The following is a 22,697-nucleotide window of genomic DNA, read 5'->3' on the forward strand; positions in this document are numbered from 1 at the left end:
AATTGAAGAAAGAGAGATGAGACTTTTGGTGGAATTTGAATCAGCATTCTACAACTTATCCGGACTTTTAGAAAAGCTCCCTGAAGGGATAAAGAGGAATCTCTGCTATTTGATAAAAAACAGAGAAGACCACAAGTGCCAGCTATGTGCCTCAGAGTTATCTGAAGAAAGCAATAATGAAACGGAATCAACTCACATGATGAAAGAAGAGGACAATGCATCTGAGGGTCACATGATAAAAGAGGAGGACAACACATCTGAAGCATCTCTCAATATTATTGCATAGTGACGTAAGCACTTAGGTCATAAAGCACCAACGATGTAGCTGGTGCAAGATAAGCAAACAATGACGTAAGCAATGACGTCATAAGAAGGGTAAGGATGGGAATTGTCCATCAAACCCAACTATTATAAATAGGTTGCTTAGGCAATTGTAGAAGTATCAGAAAATAGAAAGCAGGAGGCAAAGAGTACTCACATGTTAGGAGAGCAAGGAGGAAGCTGCCGAGGCGATTCTATGGTCTGAGGAAGAATTCCTTTAGGAAAAATAGTTCTAAACTCCCCTCTGGAGTTAGTATTTACAATCTCCCCTCTGGAGATAAAAACACCTTATGTAAAATATACTAAATAAAGGAAGTTTTTCTCCAGAAAGGTACATCTTCATCCTAGTCTTTCATTTATGAATTATTTAGAAAGTTTAGAATTAACAGAAGAATCTGATTATTATAGATTAACTGCTTTATTAGATAATGAAAAACAGGCTGTTCTAAAAACAGAATTAAATCTCAAATCAAATGAAAATTTTAATAAACAGAACCTTTTAAAAGAAGTTTTTAATAGAAAAAATATAATATACTATGGAAAAATTCAACTTGAAGCCCCTATAAAGATAAAATCCGCCAATGGAGAACTTGAAATAGCTTTGATAAATGATGAAGAATTAAGTAAACAGATTGGAAAAATTAAGGATCAACAAAAAAGATCTAAAATTGGATGGATTCATATTAGTACTATACAAGTCTTAATCAAATCTACATATATGAAAGGAATTAATTCACCAATAAGCTTAGCAATCTGTGACAAAAGAATTACTGATAACCCAATAGATCAAATAATTGGAATTGTTCATGGAAACTTGGCAAACGTAAATGTTAAATTCAATGCCCATCTTGGATATGCTATACCTTTATCAACTGAAAATCTTGGAAGATCTATAAGTTTGGCTTATAAATTTCACAGAAAGAATCTAATGGAACAAGATGATGAACCATTTTCAATTACATATGCAATAAATTATGCTTTAACAAATAGCCATCATAGTATAATATTTAAAAACAGAGAAAGAATTTATGTCGATGAATTATTTCAGAAAATTGTAAAAACAGAAATACCAAAATATAAAGCTATTGAAAACCCAGTTCTATTATTAAAAGAACCATCAGGAAAATTATTTTCATCGAATTTTCAAATAAGAGAATCTAAAATTAATAGCCCTTTAAGTTTATCTAAGTTAAAGATTAAAGAAGAAAATTCTGAAATAAAAGAATTAACAAAAAATGTCGAAAAATTAAATGAAACCCTAAACACTAAATTATGACAATAAATAAAGAAGAAATATATGTAACTTATCAAGACAAGAAACAAGAGCTCTTTGAAAGAGAAAATCGTTTGAATTATTTACAGTTTTCTGAAATAAATCAAAGAGCATTTGAAGCTCTAAAAATAATCTATGACAAGTTAAGAAGAGAAGTTGAAGAGCTAGAAAAATTAATAGAATCTCTAGAAAATAGTGATGAATCGATGATAGAGTTTGCAGAAATTTTAAAATAAATAATGAAGCATAAAAAGATTGAAAAATCAGAAAATAAAATAAAAAGAAAAAGGGCGGAAAAATTAAAAAGTAAAATAAAAGAGTATAAAAGGGAATTAAATAACCTTCAGATCGAAATTGATGACCTTATAATAAAAAGGATAGAAATAAGAATAAATATAAACAAGTTGGAATTAAATTTAAAAAAATTATAAATGCCTGAAAAACCATATTATGACTTAAAAGAATTAAAACTGTTGAAAGAAAAAATGGAGAATGAAGTCGAAAAATTAAGAAGGTATTTAGAAACAACAGAAAGTGTAGAAATAAACGAAGTTTTTGAGAATTTGAGAAATTATATTAAAAAAAAAGATAAACAGATAAAAGATTTTATATACAATAATCCATGCAAAAAAGAATATTATAAACTAAAACAAGATTGAAAACTATAAAAATGAAATCACAATATACATCAAGGACTAGTAAAAAATTGGATAGAAATGGTAAAAATTGGTATCAGAGCCAAGTTAACGATTAAGGGTAACACTTTTTCTTTAAACAACACTTTTTAGTAAGACGCTTTTTTGCCATAAAAGACAAAAATCTGTAAAAATGCATCTTTACAGTAGATGGCACCAACCTATATTATGTTTTCATATTAGAACATTGCTAATATCTGATTAGCAAAGGATAATAATAGTATACAAGTGTAATAATTCGTGCATACCACGTGGTAAAATTAAAATTATAATTTTAAGTTATTTTATTAAAATTAATTTAAATTATAATAATTTAATTAATAAAAAAATACATATTATGCTTTTAAAATATTTTTTTAATTTAATATTAAATATATCAATTTTAATATAATTATTAATTATTTTTATTAATTTATTTTTTTAATAAATTACACATATATACTCAATATCAAATTAAATAATTTAGTAATATTTAAACTTTTCAATAAATATTTATATGTTATTTTACTACTATAAAGTAAAAATATATACAAATTAGCTTAAAATGAACAATAATAAATTAGTAGAGAATTTAAATGCACAATTTGTTTTATTAAACAATAAAGAATTTAAAATTACTAAAGAATAACCTAACACTTTTTTTATGATTGCAAAATATATACCTGAAATAATATTATGATCATTTTAATATTCTCAAGATGTAAATATGGAATAAGAATGTATTACCATTTAGCACCTAAAATTTTTTAATTTTTTAATTGATAATAATAAATTTTAATAAATTTGACTAAGAGATTTAGAAATGACCTTTTTATTATAAGTTCTCAAAATTTTTTCTATTATTCTATATACCACGTTAAAAAAGAATGCTTTGACTCTTAGATCTAGACCCACGAATCGCAAAAGAAAATACTATATATAACCTTTAGTAATACAAAAATAATTATGGAAATTAATTATTGATATCAATATCAATTTACCACTATTAACGTTAGTATCATATATATAGCAATTAGAATTATAAATTTATATTTATTTTTTTATTTTTAATAATTGATATCTTAATCCTTTTAAAAATATGTTTTGTTTTTTTAAAGTATAACATGTGTGCTGTTTAGACATTTTCTATTATTATTATTATTATTATTATTATTATTATTATTATTATTATTATTATTATTATTATTATTATTATTATTATTATTATTTGATATCAATATCAATTTGTCACCATTAATGTATGTATCAATTTGCCACTTATTCTACTTGATTAAAAAAAAAGAAATTTTATATTAAAGTTTTAAAAATAATATATCTAAGAAAAATAGTTATAATATATAAATTGAAGCAACAATTTAAATTTTTTTAAAACTAATTTAATCAAATGCTAATATTAAAACTAAATTATTTAAATAATATTTAATCTATTCTAGTCCTTAGACACGTATAAATTAGAGTCATTCTCGTAACAACAATCAACTGAAACAATATCGTAAGTTCGAACATTTAGAATTCGTGCAAATTTATACCATCCCCTTGTTAAATAAGTTTCATCATCCGCTATCCATGCAATGTGGCAAGGTATAGAATTGCCACACCAAGAAACTAAACTGACATTTATTTCCCTCAATGGCATTGCATTGATGCAAAAGAAAGCCGGTACTTTCTGAAAAAAAAAATCACAATATGTTATAAAATTATTTTAATTATGAAAAGTTTAAAATAAGAAAATTTGAATATATTACCCATTGTAACAGTTCTAGACCACCCGCTAGCACGATATTGTCCGCTTTGGCATACAAGGTCTCACGATTTTGCATTTGACGATAGGGATGATAGCCGAAGCCTCCCACACTCACTCGTCAAAATACGTCATGCTAGGGAGAGATATCCATACCCTTATAAGGCATGCTTCGTTCTCCTCCCCAACCGATGTGGGACCTTACAATATTTCAAATTCAATTAATCAAAACTTGCTTTAATTATCCTTAATAAAATAATTTCTGAAATTAAGACTATAAATAATCATATAATTTGAGACTTAATCATAATAAGACTTTTTAAATATTCTGGGTCTTACACCCATCATTAAAATTACATCTCTGAGTTTGAACCACAAAAAAATACTATATGCCTTTATTAGAACAAAAATAATTATATAATTATTTATTATTAAATTAATTTTTTATTATTTACTTTATACATCGTATATTTGTTTTGTTAAAATTATAAGATTCAATCATATCATAATTAGAATCATAGATTTTTATCATGATTAAAATAATCCCTACCATTATCATATCATATACATTTTTATTACGATTAGAATCATACATTTTTGTCATGATTAGAATCATAGATAATGTTTGATAATTATGTTAGTATTTAATTAATGATATCTATTATTATTATTATTATTATTATTATTATTATTATTATTATTATTATTATTATTATTATTAATATAAATGGGTCACCATTAATGTAACAATTTGCCACTAATAAAATTATTACATAATGAATAAAAATTAGAACTGTATCAATATAATTAAAACGATTAAAAATATTTTCGATTGATAATTAATTTAATAATTCATTAAATATTGATTTTATATAATTATAATAAAAATATTTTTCTAAATTAGTATAATTATGTATGATTCATTAAATGCTAATTGTAATCTAATTATAATAAAGATATTTTTCTAAAATAAATTTAGAAGAAAGAATAGTGCATTTATTTTGGAGAAGAAATGAATTCATGAGAAATTGACACCTCAATTTCATTAGTTGATAGTGTATTAAATATTAATTTTATATTATAATAAAGATATTTTTCTAAATTAGTATAATCATACATTATTTATTAAATGCTAATTGTAATATAATTATAATAAAGATATTTTTTTAAAATAAATTTAGAAGAAAGAATAGTGCTTTTATTTTAGAGAAAAAATGAGTTCATGAGAAATTGACACCTCATTTTTTCATTAGTTGGAAGAAATTTAGTTTTAGTATATTAAATAAATAATGCATTAAATATTGATTTTATATAATTATAATAAAAATATTTTTCTAAATTAGTATAATTATGCATTATTCATTAAATACTAATTATAATCTAATTATAATAAAGATATTTTTTCTAAAATAAATTTAGAAGAAAGAATAGTGCATTTATTTTGGAAAAAAAATGAATTCATGAGAAATTGACACCTCACTTTTATTAGTTGATAATATATTAAATATTAATTTTATATAATTATAATAAAGATATTTTTCTAAATTAGTATAATTATGCATTATTCATTAAATGCTGATTGTAATATAATTATAATAAAGATATTTTTCTAAAATAAATTTAGAAGGGAAAATAGTACTTCTATTTTAGAGAAAAAATGAGTTCATGAGAAATTGATACCTCACTTTTTTATTAGTTGGAAGAAATCCAGTTTTAGTATATTAAGTATATAAATAATGCATTGAATATTGATTTTATATAATTATAATAATGTTATTTTTCTAAATTAGTATAATTATACATTATTCATTAAATGCTAATTGTAATCTAATTATAATAAAGATATTTTTCTAAATTTAGAAGAAAGAATAGTGCATTTATTTTGAAAAAAAATGAATTTATGAGAAAATAATACCTCACTTTTATTAGTTGATAATGTATTAAATATTAATTTTATATAATTATAATAAAGATATTTTTCTAAATTAGTATAATTATATATTATTCATTAAATACTAATTGTAATATAATTATAATAAAGATATTTTTATAAAATAAATTTAGAAGAAAGAACAATGCTTTTATTTTAGAAGAAAAATGAGTTCATAAGAAATTGAGACCTCATTTTTTCATTAGTTGGAAGAAATTTAGTTTTAGTATATTAAATAAATAATGTATTAAATATTAATTTTATATAATTATAATAAAAATATTTTTTTAAATTAGTATAATTATGAATTATTCATTAAATGCTAATTATAATCAAATTATAATAAATATATTTTTCTAAAATAAATTTAGAAGAAAGAATAGTGCATTTATTTTGGAAAAAGATGAATTCATGAGAAATTGATACCTCGTTTTTATTAGTTGATAATGTATTAAATATTGATTTTATATAATTATAATAAATATATTTTCCTAAATTAGTATAATTATATATTATCCATTAAATGCTAATTGTAATATAATTATAATAAAAATATTTTTCTAAAATAAATTTAGAAAAGATGATAATGCTTTTATTTTAGAGGAAAAATGAGTTCATAAGAAATTGACACCTCACTTTTTCACTAGTTGGAATTAATTCAGTTTTAGTATATTAAGTAAATAAATAATGCATTGAATATTGATTTTATATAATTATAATAAAGATATTTTTCTAAATTAGTATAATTATGCATTATTCATTAAATGCTAATTGTAATCTAATTATAATAAAGATATTTTTCTAAATTTAGAAGAAAGAATAGTGCATTTATTTTGAAAAAAAAAAGAATTTATGAGAAATTAATACCTCATTTTTATTAGTTGATAATATATTAAATATTAATTTTATATAATATAATAAATATATTTTCTTAAATTAGTATAATTATATATTATTCATTAAATACTAATTGTAATATAATTGTAATATAATTATAATAAAGATATTTTTCTAAAATAAATTTAGAAGAGAGAACAGTGCTTTTATTTTAGAGGAAAAATGAGTTCATGAGAAATTGAGACCTCATTTTTTCATTAGTTGGAAGAAATTCTGTTTTAGTATATTAAATAAATAATGCATTAAATATTAATTTTATATAATTATAATAAAAATATTTTTTTAAATTAGTATAATTATGGATTATTCATTAAATGCTAATTATAATCTAATTATAATAAAGATATTTTTCTAAAATAAATTTAGATAGTGCATTTATTTTGGAAAAAATTGAATTCATGAGAAATTGACACCTCGTTTTTATTAGTTGATAATGTATTAAATATTGATTTTATATAATTATAATAAAGATATTTTTCTAAATTAGTATAATCATACATTATCTATTAAATGCTAATTGTAATATAATTATAATAAAAATATTTTTCTAAAATAAATTTAGAAAAGAGAACAGTGCTTTTATTTTAGAGAAAAAATGAGTTTATGAGAAATTGACACCTCACCTTTTCACTAGTTGAAAGAAAATCAGTTTTAGTATATTAAGTAGATAAATAATGCATTGAATATTGATTTTATATAATTATAATAAAGGTATTTTTTTTAAATTAGTATAATTATGTATTATTCATTAAATGCTAATTGTAATCTAATTATAATAAAGATATTTTTCTAAATTTAGAAGAAAGAATAATGCATTTATTTTGGAAAAAAAATGAATTTATGAGAAATTAATACCTTACTTTTATTAGTTGATAATGTATTAAATATTAATTTTATATAATTATAATAAAAATATTTTTCTAAATTAGTATAATTATGTATTATTCATTAAATGCTAATTGTAATATAATTATAATAAAGATATTTTTTAAAAATAAATTTAAAAAAAAGAATAATATTTTTATTTTAGAAAAAAATAAGTATATAAAAATTAACATCTCATTTTTTTATTAATTAAAAATAATCCAATTTTAGTATATTAAATAAATAAATAGATAGATACAACAAAAATAGCAATATGAATAACATATTAATAGTCCCACCATGTGTTAGAAAGTTAGTATCCTATCAACTAAGAAAAAGCAAAAACAGCTAAGTTTTAAGTGTTCATAAAAAAATCCTTATAAAGTCAAACAAGTCAAATATTGTGACAGAGATCACTGATGGATTTAGATCCTCTAAAATTTGAAGTTCACTTTAGAGAATAAAGTATGATCTTCTACCTTTGAATAGTTTCTCTTTCATATTTATTATTGGTCCTACCTATGAAATCAATGATAAAAGATCACACTTTACTCTATAAAATTATTAAAATAAAATTCAAACTTTAGAAGAACCAAATCCATCACCGACATAATAAATAAGGCACGCAACACAAAAACACTAAGTGGTCACCAACAACAACCGCATTATTGCAAAGTGCTCCTAATAGTCTCTTTCAACTAGTCAATATCTCATGTTTGCCCCCACAGCTTTTTATAATATTGGTGTGGCCTAGTCATAGGAGGTTATTGAAGCCTGAGACAGCTCAAGATTCAAGACATCAAGTGTCAATAGTTCAACACAGTTATACTTATTTGAGGTTAGTAACCAACCAACATCCTTTAATGTTGCCGTAATTGTTTATCCCTAGTTTCTTGTACGATGAATACTTCATTCAGATTCAAGTGATTCCATGCATGTATTTCAATCATTTGACGAGTGACATTGTTATTGGAACAGTGAATAGTACATATTGTGATTTCTAGTTTAATCCATTTATTTTTTAATCTCCTTGATTTCTGCTAAGATTTTTAATGCCAACTACTTCTTACATTCAAAGCATACTTCTGAGGTTGATATGATTGTCCGCCTTTTCTTTTTCATATGAGAGAGAAGAGTGTATCTCACAATCATATGAGAAGAGATGAGTTTTATAATGGTATGGCGTAAATGGTGCCTCCGATTTGTTTCATTTTTTAAACCAACAATCACAAATCGGACGGTTCGATTTGTGATTTCGAAAATAAAAAAAAATTTAATGTTAAAATCGGACCGTCCGATTTTTATTTTAAAAAATAAAAAAAATAAAAAATAAAAATCGGACCCTCCGATTTGTAATTTATTTTTTTCTTTAAACAAATCGGACCGTCCAATTTGAATAAAACACCATATAAAAAAAAAACACCAAATCTTCCCATAACAATGTATTACACATATATTTAATCAATATAAAAAAAAATTAGGCATGATTGTCAATTTGTCAGTGGTTAAATTTTCTTATAATAAGTTGATACATTAATGTTACAATTCTTGGAACTTGCAGACTTCTTAGCAGAGCCATATTCAAATAACAAGAGTAAATTAAAGTCATCACATATTTTCCAATATTACAAACCATCTTGAGAATCTGCTTTGTGTGTGTGTTTGCATGAGGAAGAAGCTCATTGCTTGAAGAGGAATTTGTGACTTATGGGGTATTCAAGGAGTTCTATATTTCGTTCCTTTGTTGTTGTAGTTGTTGTTTTTGTTGTTTTGGTGGTGAATGTGGGGAATGGACAACTAGTTCCTGCATTGTTCATATTTGGGGACTCAGTTGTTGATGTTGGCAACAATAACCACCGATTAACTCTTGTTAAAGCAAACTTCCCTCCTTATGGAAGAGACTTCCAAAATCACTATCCAACGGGAAGGTTCTGCAATGGAAAGCTGGCCACAGATTTCATTGGTGCTTTCTCCTTAACTCTCTCCTTTTCCCCTCATAATCCTTGATTAATCACAGAGTTGTGTTATTTGAACTAAACTTTTTCTTGGATTCTAAATCAACTCACTTTTCTCCTTACATTAATTCATTCAATGCAGTTGAGATTCTTGGATTTACCTCTTATCCACCAGCTTACATGGACTTAAAGCCTAGAGGAAAAAACCTCTTGAATGGAACTAACTTTGCCTCAGCTGCTTCTGGTTACTTAGATGCTACAGCCACACTATATGTAAACAATTTACAAGTTTAAAACTCAATTCTTTCAAAATTTTCAATTCTCCTCCCTAGTTTCTCATTGTAGAAAAATATTTTGTGTACTCATTTTATCTCGCACATCGAACTGGCATATAATTCTTCAAAAGAATGTGTCAGCTTGGTGTGCGAGACAATAGTGAATATAAACAGCATCTTAGCGAGCCTTGATCTTCAATTTTTCTTCCCACCTTTTTTTTTTGGGGTGTAGAATGCTGTTCCATTGAGCCATCAGCTGGAATATTACAAGGATTGTCAGAACAAATTGGTGGAAACAGCAGGGCAATCAAAGGCTGCATCAATTATATCTGATGCTATATATATTGTTACCGCAGGCAGCAGTGACTTTATTCAAAACTTTTACATAAATCCTTTGCTAAACAAGGTTTATACAGCTGATAAATTCTCGGATCTTCTCTTGCAACGCTACTCCAATTTCATTCAGGCATGTCTTTTCTCAACCTTGACATCTTATTATTAGTAATTAAATCCAAGGGCAGGTTTGGTTATTGAATAAATAAATTGAAATAGTATGACCTGAGCTTATTCATCTTAAGGGTATGTGCATTTATCTAAAAGAATATTAATATTTAGTAATGAACAGAATTTGCATGCACTAGGAGCAAGGAGAATAGGTGTAACAACATTGCCTCCAATGGGTTGTTTGCCAGCATGCATAACTCTGTTTAATCCTCACAGCAACGAATGCGTGTCGAATTTCAACAATGATGCTATCAACTTCAATGCAAAGCTGAATGCAACTTCTCAGAAGTTGAGACAAATGCTTCCTGGACTCAACTTGGTCGTCCTTGATATCTATCAGCCTCTCTATGACCTTGTCACTAAGCCCCAAGACTATGGTACCAAAATTTAATCATGTCACATTATTATTCTTTAACAGTACAATCCCTGCAAGTTTTTCTGATTCTTATTACACTATGACAGGATTTTCTGAAGCAAGGAAAGGTTGTTGTGGAACGGGGCTGGTAGAAACAGCAATATTGTGCAACAAGAAGTCCATAGGAACATGTGCTAATGCAACTGAGTATGTATTCTGGGATGGTCTTCATCCCTCAGAGGCTGCAAACCAAGTTTTGGCCAATGATTTGTTAGCTGCTGGCATTTCTCTCATATCCTAATTAATCACAAACATTCACTATGCTTGTGATTATTGTAATGCTCTATGCACTTGCCTTATATTATACTATGTAAAAGTCAAATTCTAAATTTGGTTTCTTATGTTCTATTGCAAAGTTACCTGTGTGTTCTCTTTTCTGTAAGGGTAATTGAACAACACTAATAAATATACTATTACATAATTTATCATATTTTTATTGTTTATCATGTCAACACATTTTATTTTTCACTTTAACTCTATTTAATATCAATAAAACGAGGTGAGTTAAGAGAAACTAAAACTAACATGGTAAAGTACTAAATTGGTCCCCTAGGTTTGGGCGTAATTCTGTTTTGGTCCTTAAGGTTTAAAGTGTTCTATTTGAATCCAAAACGTTTTCATTTAGCATCAATTTAGTCCCACAGTGAGATCAAAATTAAATAATTAACAAAATGTCCTACATAACAACAGTTCAAGAACAAAATCGATAATCTGGAGAACAAATACAAGCTCTAGAGGCACAAAATCAACTATTGATGCATCAATACATTTATTTATCATTTTCTTTAGTTTTATAGAAAATATTTTATTTATATTATAAAAAATAATAAATAAATATATTGATGTATCAATGGTTGATTTTATGCCTCTGGAGCTTGTACTTGTTCTCCAAATTATCGATTTTGTTCTTGAACTGTTGTTATGTAGGACATTTTGTTAATTATTTAATTTTGACCTCACTGTGGGACTAAATTGATGCTAAATGAAAACGTTTTGGATTCAAATAGAACACTTTAAACCTTAAGGACCAAAACAGAATTACGCCCAAACCTAGGGGACCAATTTAGTACTTTACCCAACTAACATTCATCTAACATCACACTTTAGTATTATATAATAGGCCAAAAAGGAAATTAGTAATAGAGAATAAGGAATCAAAATCAAAATAATATAATAAGGGACCAAAATTAAAACAACACATGCTTACAAAAAACAAAATATTATTTTTCTATTGATAATTTGGAATGTGTGTGGTTTTTATCTTTAATTTTTATTTTTTATTTTCTATTTTTATCTCATACAAAAAAATATTGAAAATAAGAAGGCAAATTAAAAGGTAAAAACAAAGATAGTTATTTCTTGGGTTTCGGAGCCCAATATATTTGTTTCAGCCCGATCGGGATTTTTGGAGCCCAATATATGTTTCAGCCCAATCAAGGTTTTTGAAGCCCAATCTGGTTTTTTCTTCACCATTATCGCAAAGCAAATTAGCAAAAGGCGGAGAGAGGGGGAAAAGAGAGAGCGAGAGAGAGAGAGAGAGAGATGGATTACAACGTAGCAGCGTTGAAGGTGGTGTGCTCGCAGCTGAAGCACGCGCGTGAGGTTCCAAATCACTCTCAAAGCAGTTACACACTCGGTGGCATCCTCTTCCAACGCGTTTGGTTGCAGGTACTTACTAAGTTCTCAACCGTTTCCGATTCTCTCTAAACGACGCCGTTTAACTTCAACCATAAATAACATTCTCGATTCTTCTTCTTAGGGCGTTTTGGTCTCCGACACTCCTCTGGTTCTCGATGACGGCACCGGAGTCATTGAGCTGTCCGTCGGCCGCGATTTCCTCCACCGCCATTGGCAACCTGGTCATCCAACTCAACCTCACATTTCCTCCTCAAAATCTGCAACTATTTTCAGATCTAGTTTCACTAATTAATTCATTGTTTTTCTTTGTTTTTATTCATCAATGGCAGGGATGTATGTGATGGTAGTTGGAGGTTATGTTGTCGGTACCGGAGACATTCCCATGGTAAAGGTAATTTGCATTTCTCACTGTAATTCTGATTGAATCAGGCGATTATAGAACTTGTCATGATGGTTAATTAAGGAATTAGGAGCAAAATGTAGTAATGAACTGTAATATAATAATAACAGGTTCATAAGATTGTTGATCTTTCATCATGGCCTGATCGAGAGGCAATGTGGTATCTTGAAGTGATGGAGGCATATAAACTCTTCTATCAGCCTCTTATTGAAGATTTCATCTAATCCCAAACACATTATGAATCTTGAGCAATGTATATCACTCTAGTCAAAAGACGTGGAATGAAAAATATGTAGTAAAAGCAAGAGAATAGACTGTGCTAAATATTGTTTGCAATATTCTTTAGATGGTTAGTGTTTTTGATAATGGAAAATTATTAGATAATTTGATATTTTTTATTAAATTATTTAATATAATACCAATTATATGATAGGAAAATTTTTAGGTATATTTTTAGTTGTTTTAACCGTTAATCTGAATTATAAAAAATATATATAATATATATTAATCAAAATCTATGGATAAAACAATTGAAACACCGAATTTCAAACTCTTCCTATATGATAAGTATGAGTTTTACGTGAAGACATGCGAAGGTGAGAACTGAGAAGTCATCTATTCTTTTTTGTTTCTTTTCTCTTTATGATAAGTCTCTTAACAAAAAAAAATCTGTCAATTATTTGTGCTTTGAGGTTGAACGCCCAATTTTTTTCGCGCCCAAATCTTTCTATTGCTAAGTTGGGCCATAAGACAGGACGTAGCAAATTGATGCATCTCAATTTTTGGACTAAAAATACACATATGTTTGTTGTCCACAGAGATTTTTTTATAGAAGATATGTAATCGCCTTTCGCCAAGACGCCAACGGCCAACCAATCATTGGATACTATTGAAAATATTAACGTTTATTACAGGTAGGGCCCTATGATCTCTGAATATTAAACTTTGTTATAGACATCATACATAATTAAGAAACCCAAATGTGATAAGAACTTAAATTGATGTTCTTCTGAATTTCTTTTTGTCTTTTAAATTTCCTACTATACAGATTAGACAGAGGCAGCTTTACCTTTATAAAGTGGAAGGGACCAAAGAGGAAACAAACAACGTAAAGTGGCAAGAGTCTTGCAACAATTACTTACTAGAGAATAGACCCACTCCCTAAAGATTTTCTTTTCCTAGTAAAGACTAAAGAGACCCTAACATTTTCTTTCTACGACTACAGAATATTGATAATACACAAGCATGGATTACTATTGAACATTACATTCATAATTCATTGATTAAGACGAACAACTCATTGTACAAGGGAGAGAGATTTCGTGATTTTTCAATTAATTATTGATGTAAGTGGAGGAGCATCAGACACGTATATCTTGCAAGAAAAGTTTAGAATAAGTTGGTGAAGCAAAAAGCTGATATGGTATACCCTTATGCACAAGCAAATGAAACTATATATAGCCCACTTTACTCTATCAATCACTTCATCCAATGGTACTATTTTCCCAGCACTTTTCGGTCAATTTTAACTGGATAGGGAAAAGAAGGAAAAAAGTTGCATTATCTTTATGATTTTTATATTGATTTTTGATACGGTTCATATAGTTAATAAAACATACTCAATTTCATTAAAAAAGAAAACCTTAATTTCACATTTTCTCTATTAAAATACACTAGGTTTGTGGAAATATGACATACGAATTTGTGATGAATTTATCTAAACTTTTGTTTTCTTTTTTTTTTTGGTAAGCAAACTTCTGTTTTCTAAAAAAATAAATATCTGGCGTGGGCATTGTCCATTGTCCATTGAGAAAGAACAGAACCGTACTAAGTACTTGTCCTCCACGGTTTCTCTTCTCCGCACGCAGCTTCCTAACTTTCTGACACAGCATCTGCATAATAAATAAACAATAATGGCAATGCCTTTCACCTCACTATTGCAAATCCATGCCCTCTCTCTTCTTCTGTTCACTTCCCATGCATGCACATGCATTTTTTTTATTACTACTTAAAAATTAAATAAATAAATAGTGGGTCTTATATCGCATCTAAGATATATGATCAGTGTGATGAGCTCAAAATATGTTTTGTGGTTATCAAAATGTGAATGAAGCATGGAGATTTGTTTTTGGTCTTGTATGTGCTTATTATTGTTGTTTAGAATGGTATAAGATTTTATTGATATAGTCTTAGATTTGCATTATATTCTTTTATCAATTTAGTTTGTCTTATTGTAAACAAGTCTGACCAAATATCAATAAATGATATATGTTAACAAAAGCAATATATTTGTAAGGAGAAATAAGACAAACAAAAAACAAATAATCATTAGACAACTACTGCTACTCCATTAAATAGGGATATAGGAACTTTGGCTATTTTCGGCTTTATATAAAATATAATTATCCTCCACATTGCAGCACAAAAGATGAATATGGTGGACAGAGGATGTGGAAGGCATTTTCCTTATAAAAACCGACAACCTAATGTCAATTTTAAAATTTTAGATAGTTGGGATTGGACCTTCATTTATTAAAAGTGATATAAAATTGAACATATAGCAAAAGATCAAAATACTTTTCCAATCCCTCCCTTTCTTATGACTTTTTAAATTTTTATGTATTTATATGATGTGTGATAGATTAAGTAATTATTTAAAATTCTTAATTATAATTATAGCTTTTTGGTTATATAGCTAGTTTTATCACGCAAAAGATATATTTTAAGTAGTTCTCATCATATATTCTAAGAAAATATTTATATTATTGCAACTTCATTTTGAGGGGAAAATACTATATGAAAGAATTTTTTATTTTGTTTATTTATTTTCCTGAAAGAAAGTATTTGTGACCTACATACATATTTGACCCCTCTTATTATCAAAGTGTTGATGTTATATCAAGTAATTGATTGGATGACAGATTCTGTTGTTACTTTCAAACTTTTGGATTACAGATGTTTGGCTCACCACCTGGAGGATGTGAGAGTATTCTTGGCTTTAGTTATATTATATGGTATATATATATATATATATATATATATATATATATAGTTGGGGAAAAACAAAAATAAAGTTGTGAGAAAATAAAGTAAAGGTTGAGTTATAGTGTTTTTCCTATACTAGTATTCTACTCACCAATAGAAAATAAACAGAACCATTGTTAGCAAGATTCTATATAAGATTAATGATATTTTTCACCCAAGTGTGGCACCCATTTTTTTAAAGGAAGATGGATTATCCGTTTGATCCAATAATTTACTAGTTTAAAATAAAGGAAACAAATAAAGAATATTTCTCTTACTTTTGAACTTTTTTTTTGGTTATGTCGTATTTTTTATGTTGAAAATCCTATGTATGTTTAAGTCTGTATAAATTGGGGCATTTTTTTTTTGTTAAATAAATTTTTATAATCAAAATTGATAATTTTAAACTAAAAATTAGCTTATAAGCTAAAATAATATTTTAAGTATTATGATTGTAAGTAAACGTTTTTTTATGTATATTTTTTGTCTATAAAATTGTTAAAAACTTTAAAAATACTCATAAATTTTATTTTGTTTTAAAAAACTTTAATTTGCATCAAATATATTTTTAACCGCTAATTTTTAAAAAAAATTAAGACCAATTCAATAACAATTTTACAAAAATAACCTTTAATATAAGCAAATTAGTCATAGTTATATATTATGCATTATTGTTAGATTAATCCTAAACTTTTTTAAAATTTATCTATAAAAAATATATTTGATATAAATCAAAATTTTTTGGAACAAAATTAAAATAAATTAAAATAGTGGGTGTTTTTAAAATTTTTAGTAGATTTCAGAAAAAAAATATACTTTATTTTTTTATAATAATTTTACCAATTTAATTTTAATTATAAAATAGGAATAATAATATAAACAATCATCCATATCTATTTTGCAATTATACCATTATTAAATAATAATATAAATAATCATCCATATCTATTTTGTAATTTAAATAATATTAATTAAATTTGTAATAATAGAGTTCAATGAATCGATGGACTTCACTAAAATGAAAAAAATAAAAAGAAGTCATTTTATTATAGAAAAAAAAAGTCCAATATATTTGAAAACAGCAATTTTATAGAACGACATAAGAAAGGTGGGGCTGCTGGCGTGCGGGTACTGTGTTTGGTAAGCAGAAATATCTCATCTTAGTACATTTTAAGTTTCTATTTATATTTGTCTAACTTACTAAAAAAAGATAAAAATTAATATTTAAATTAAAAATAAAAAAATAAATAATTTTTTAATATTTAAAATTTATTCGACACCAAAATTATAAGCACTATAGAATTTGTCTCTCATCTTGGCGGACGAATTTCATTGTTTCAATTTCATAACTTATAACTTTTTTTAATAACTTTGAAAAGAAAAATATAATTTTCATGCAGAAAATTATTGTGGTTGCACAGTTGTTCTACTTCTGTCTCTGGCAAAGTTCAAAACCAATCATTTGAGTGAGTTACAAGTTTAGTAAAAACCAAAAAGAAAGTGGAGTAGTATTTACCTAGAGATTTGTGTCCAAAATTAAGATGACTTAATCATTAAGCATGAGTTTATCATTTATAGGACGAATATTAGTATTTCTGTACCTAAATATATATGATTTTTATTTTTATTTTTATTTTTTTTATTTTATCTTTCATGCATTAAAGAGAGTAGCTACTAAGCTCATGCACAGCGCTTAACATAGGAGAAACTATTTAGGGGAACCTAAGACCTGATTTGACCAATGGGGAACTTATTTTATTGGTTTAAAATGTGAAATTTGACTTGATACATCTTTTAAATTGAAACCTAGTAGCTAATTATATGTTTTAAAAATAAAGAGGCTTGGTTTGGCCCAAAGTCAAATAACAAAAAAATTATAAAAATATAAATAAAATATTAGTTTGTAAGTTTTTATGTATATAATATATTGAAAAAATTAAATCTTTCTCTTAACAATGTTTTTGGGTCATCTTTGGCTAAATTCTGTATATAGTTGTTTTGATTATTTTGTATTTGAAAGACTAAAAAGTTGTGTGGAAATTAAACAAAAATATTACATATACAAAAAAAAATTAGTTATTAAATTAATTAATATATATACTAATTTTTTGTGCATGTAATATTTTTTAATATTTGTTGATTTGTAATGTACATCCAACATTGTAGATGAAGGCAAAAAAATTTTGATATGAAAGTAAAATAAGTGATATATTTTAATATAGTAATTTTTGGTGTTTTTTAAAATTGTAGGAGTACACAAATCGGACTCTCCAATTTGTGTTAAAAAAGTTAAAAAAAATTCAGAGTACACAAATCAGACCTGTTAAAAATTGAAAAAACTCAGAGTACACAACTCAAACCATGCGAGTTCTTTGGTCATGAAATTTTGCTTCACAAATCACATGATTCGAATTGCCAAATGAAGTGCTAATATAATACTAAGCATGACTTATTTTATTTAAAAAAAAAAAAGGAGTATTTTAATTGTGACAGAGTGTAATATAAAAAGCAGGCATTATACGTAATCCAATTGATGAGTCTGTTTTGGAACTGGCAGTTGCCAACTTCCAACTTGGACTTTGCAATTTCGAATCCTCTCTCTCTCTCTCTCTGTTTCTGTATCTCCAAAAATTACGATCATGAATCCAACCAAAAATAACAACCACCTCCTTAACGATAACCTTAACCTTTGTTCTCTTTTACTCTTTGTTCTTATATTCTAGCCTCTCTCTCTCTCTCTCTCTCTCGCCCACTTTTGCTTTTTCCCCTCTCTTATTCTTATTCTTTCGCCAACAACCGACACTCATGCCTGCCGCACTTCTCTTCTCCGCCGTACTGCTGCTTCTTCTAGCTCCGGCGGTGTGGCCTTCTCCGGTGACTCTCCCGCTCGAGCGAGCTTTTCCGACCAACCATGGAGTGGAGTTGAGCCAGCTCAAAGCATGGGACTCTGTCAGACATCGAAGGCTGTTGCAGCAAACAACAACTACCTATGTTGTCGATTTCCCTGTTAGGGGCACCTTCGATCCATCCCAAGTCGGGTAATTTCTCCAATTTCACTTCCAAATTTGCTTCATTCTTCTGTTACTCAGTTACTCTCATCGGTCTTTGTCAAAGAAGATTCTTTTAATTTAAAATGCAAAATTAAAGCTTTTTGTTTAGTTCTTTTTGTTATTATCAGTTCTCAATTTTTCTTTTTGTAATGGTAGCAGAGTGAATTGTTTTATTTATAGCTTGTTCAATCAAAATTTGGGTTGTTGTAGGCTTTACTATACAAAGGTGAGGTTGGGTTCTCCTCCAAGGGAGTTTCATGTGCAGATTGACACTGGCAGTGATGTTCTTTGGGTTAGTTGTGGTTCCTGCAATGGTTGCCCTGAGACAAGTGGCCTTCAAGTAAGTTCAGTTTTGACTCATTTGAAAGATTAAGCTCAATGCCAATATAAATGTTACAGTAGGTCCAATATAATGCTAGGACTTGTCAATGTTATCATTGTTGGTAGAATTTTGTTGCAGATTCAGCTCAATTATTTCGACCCGGGGAGTTCATCAACATCCTCATTGATCTCTTGTTTGGACCAAAGGTGTAGGAGTGGAGAGGAGTCCTCGGATACAAGCTGTTCTACTCAGAGCAACCAATGCACTTACACATTCCAGTATGGAGATGGTAGTGGGACTTCAGGCTATTATGTATCAGACTTGATGCATTTTGCAAGTATTTTTGAGGGATCCGTGACAGCAAATTCTTCAACGCCTATAGTTTTCGGGTGAGAAATCACAAGCCTCTGAATAGTTGAAAGCAGCATTCCCTAATTTATCCCCCAGTGTTTATTAGTTTAAACAAGGAAATAATTACTTTGTATGTTGTGGTATGGAGCAGTTGTAGCAATCTACAGACCGGGGAGTTGACTAAGTCTGATAGAGCGATCGATGGAATATTTGGATTTGGGCAGCAGGAAATGTCTGTCATCTCCCAGCTCTCCTCGCAAGGAATAGCCCCCAGAGTGTTCTCGCATTGCCTGAAGGGTGATAATAGTGGTGGGGGGATATTGGTACTCGGAGATATTGTGGAACCAAACATAATTTATAGTCCACTTGTTCCATCACAGTAAGTTCTTTCATTGGTATTAAAATGCTTGATTTTTTGGTTTCTTTATATCACTTGCTTTTTTGGTGTATGTTAAGTACTATATAAATGCTGTTGATTGTATGAATTCTTCGATAAATGGAGCATAGATTGATGGCTTTAATGAAATTTTAGTACAATCTTTATCATTTAGGTTATGAATTTGACTTGAAGATTGAAATTCTTCCTCATATGAAGCTTAAACTCAATCGATAATATGCATCCTTAAATATCATACAGAAGTTCAATTAGAATTCCGTATTTTAAGAATATCACTGCTAAAACAATTGAAATGATCTCTAGAAGGAATCTTCTTTGAGAAAAGAAATTAGACTAATTGCTTACTTGGAAAAATTTTCAGGCCTCATTACAATTTAAATCTGCAGAGCATCTCTGTCAATGGTCAACCATTGCCAATTGATCCTACAGTTTTTGCTACATCAAGCAACAGAGGTACCATTATAGATTCTGGAACAACTTTGGCATACCTTGCCGAAGAGGCTTACAACCCATTTGTCAATGCGGTGAGTTTCAATGGGATAATTTCTTTTTGTCCAATTTGTCAATGGTCGATATTGCTTCGAAACTCTGTGTAAATGACAACGTTGTTCATGCAGATTGTAGCTGCAGTTCCACCATCTGTACGCACTGTTCTTTCCAAGGGAAGTCCGTGCTTCTTAATATCCAGCAGGTTATGTTTGCAGATATTTTATGGTGGTTTTTTTTTAATTACAATCTTTTTCTCCTGATTGGATGCTGAAAATTCAAGGATCTTGACACTCTCTTTCTCTAATTTTTCAGTGTTTCCGACACATTTCCTCAAGTAAGTCTGAATTTTGCCGGTGGTGCATCTTTGGTTCTAAGACCACAGGACTACCTCATACAACAGAATCCTATTGTAAGAACTTGTTTTGCAAAGACATCTTTTTCATAGTTGGTGTGAATTATATTTGACAATTGATGAGGATTCATCATCAATCAGTCTGATTCTTTTCTTTCCTTCCACTTGTTTGCCACTCTTTATAAAGATGTGTCATGTGCCTGCTACTTTATAATTCAATTTCCATGAAAACTTCTTAAATAGAATAACTTCTTGTGGGGGAAAGAAAAACATCTCTTTTAATTCCACCACCACCACCATCAAATCGACTTTTATCGTAGGGGAAAGTCTTAATACTCATTCCAGAGCATCATCACAGTGAAACATAGACATGGTTTAAGGCATTAACTACCTTCATGCTTATTCCTCATAATGATGTATCTTATGTGTACAGGTTGATGGAGCAGTGTGGTGTATTGGCTTTCAAAAAATCCCAGGTGAAGGCATAACAATTCTAGGAGGTATAATGATAGTTTAGAATCTTTCTTAAGTCCTACAATAATGCTGTGTTATTTGGTGATATGTTGATAGCATATTTAATTGAATCTTTAAAAAGCTTTATTTAGAATGAAAATGTGCCATATTGATAAGCTTTTCTTACCCACAAACTATGCATAATCAAATTATGAATATGTTTCTACACACAACATGCCAGAATATCAGTTAAAAAACATTACTCTTCTTCATAAATAGTTGTTTATCTTAGTGATCCTTGTTATTTCTTCTCTTCAATGCTAAGACCCTGATAACACTGCATTCTTTTCTTACAGACCTTGTATTAAAAGATAAAATTTTTATCTATGATCTTGCTCATCAGCGCATTGGGTGGACTAACTATGACTGTAAGTTACAGCTACACTACTCAGACACTTTATTGATGTGGCGTTATATAATTGAATGTTTAAAAAAAAAAAAAAGAGCATGGGATGCTAGTTTTGAAGCCAATATATGATTGTATTTAAAAATTCTATAGGTTCATTGTCCGTTAACGTCACTGCATCAACGGGGGGAGGAAGAAGTGAATTTGTGAATGCAGGAGAGCTAAGTGGAAGCACTTCTTTACAAGATGGACCTCACAAGTTGATACACATTGGAGTCATGGCTTTCTTCTTATACCTTCTAGTTTTGTAGCATTTGAAAATTGTAACTAATATCTTCTTTTCTTTTTTTTCTTTTCTTTTTGGCCTTGTATATGTATGCCCTAAGATGTGGCAATCGGCAAGATCACATATTAGGGAATGCATAGTGAAAATTTCACGTAATTTAGTCGTGTAGATTCTCACCGTTGATTAGGAAGGTGGTTAAAATTTTGATTCCACTGAAAATTCTAATTCATAGTGAAAATCTACACATGATTAAATCATGTAAAGCTTTCCAAATTAGAAGATCTATCCTTAGTTTCTCACACATCATTATTTGGGTTGTCACTTGTGCAATAGGCTTGATTTTTTAGCTTCAGGTGCCTGCTTCGTTATGTCACAGCTCTTTATTTAGAGCCCTGTGGAATCAAATTGTTCCTCGGGGTTCTTTTTATTCTTCTTTGGGGGTAACATTGTAAATTCACAGGTGGTTAATATTGAGTTGTAGTTACAACTTACAAAAAGCTATATGCACATATTTGGTACATTTTTTCGGTTGCTGCATTTTGCATCACTCTCATTTTATTTATTTATTGTTATTTTTTATTAGTCAGCATAAAATGATTGTTGAAAATGGCTTAGCGACATGCTAGAGTATATCTCAAAATATTTTATGTTCAATATAC

At 28.0% G+C, this 22,697-nt stretch overlaps 3 protein-coding genes across 5 annotated transcripts; all 3 read left to right on the forward strand.

The window, feature by feature from the left end:
- The first annotated feature begins 8,447 nt into the window (after positions 1-8,447).
- LOC107629291 (GDSL esterase/lipase At5g22810) lies at positions 8,448-11,300 on the forward strand. Of its 2 annotated transcripts, none has more exons than XM_016332045.3 (6): positions 8,448-8,559; positions 9,283-9,684; positions 9,819-9,949; positions 10,184-10,417; positions 10,577-10,832; positions 10,918-11,300. In XM_016332045.3, the coding sequence occupies exons 2-6, from the start codon at positions 9,429-9,431 to the stop codon at positions 11,109-11,111; spliced, it is 1,071 nt and encodes a 356-aa protein (XP_016187531.1). In that variant the 5' UTR covers positions 8,448-8,559; positions 9,283-9,428; the 3' UTR covers positions 11,112-11,300. The 2 variants fall into 2 exon arrangements, with proteins under 2 accessions (XP_016187531.1, XP_088366366.1); XM_088510240.1 differs by lacking the exon at positions 8,448-8,559 and adding an exon at positions 8,584-8,827 and having other exon boundaries at positions 9,224-9,684.
- Positions 11,301-12,376: 1,076 nt separating this feature from the next.
- LOC107634126 (recQ-mediated instability-like protein) lies at positions 12,377-14,216 on the forward strand. 2 transcript variants are annotated; one of them, XM_016337701.3, is made up of 5 exons: positions 12,377-12,538; positions 12,630-12,729; positions 12,838-12,899; positions 13,727-13,822; positions 13,957-14,216. In XM_016337701.3, exons 1-4 carry the CDS (start codon positions 12,413-12,415, stop codon positions 13,799-13,801), a joined length of 363 nt encoding a protein of 120 aa, XP_016193187.1. In that variant the 5' UTR covers positions 12,377-12,412; the 3' UTR covers positions 13,802-13,822; positions 13,957-14,216. The 2 variants fall into 2 exon arrangements, with proteins under 2 accessions (XP_016193187.1, XP_016193186.1); XM_016337700.3 differs by lacking the exons at positions 13,727-13,822; positions 13,957-14,216 and adding an exon at positions 13,019-13,311.
- A 4,245-nt stretch (positions 14,217-18,461) lies between these two features.
- On the forward strand, positions 18,462-22,553 carry LOC107629290 (aspartic proteinase 36). The gene is made up of 10 exons (XM_016332044.3): positions 18,462-18,970; positions 19,193-19,322; positions 19,443-19,693; positions 19,807-20,034; positions 20,414-20,576; positions 20,670-20,743; positions 20,854-20,950; positions 21,327-21,393; positions 21,703-21,774; positions 21,906-22,553. Exons 1-10 carry the CDS (start codon positions 18,738-18,740, stop codon positions 22,061-22,063), a joined length of 1,473 nt encoding a protein of 490 aa, XP_016187530.1. The 5' UTR covers positions 18,462-18,737; the 3' UTR covers positions 22,064-22,553.
- The last annotated feature ends 144 nt before the right edge of the window (positions 22,554-22,697 follow it).

This window comes from Arachis ipaensis, chromosome B3 (genome assembly GCF_059453495.1).
Source record: "Arachis ipaensis isolate K30076 ecotype BB chromosome B3, ASM5945349v1, whole genome shotgun sequence".
NCBI classification, from domain to species: domain Eukaryota; kingdom Viridiplantae; phylum Streptophyta; class Magnoliopsida; order Fabales; family Fabaceae; genus Arachis; species Arachis ipaensis.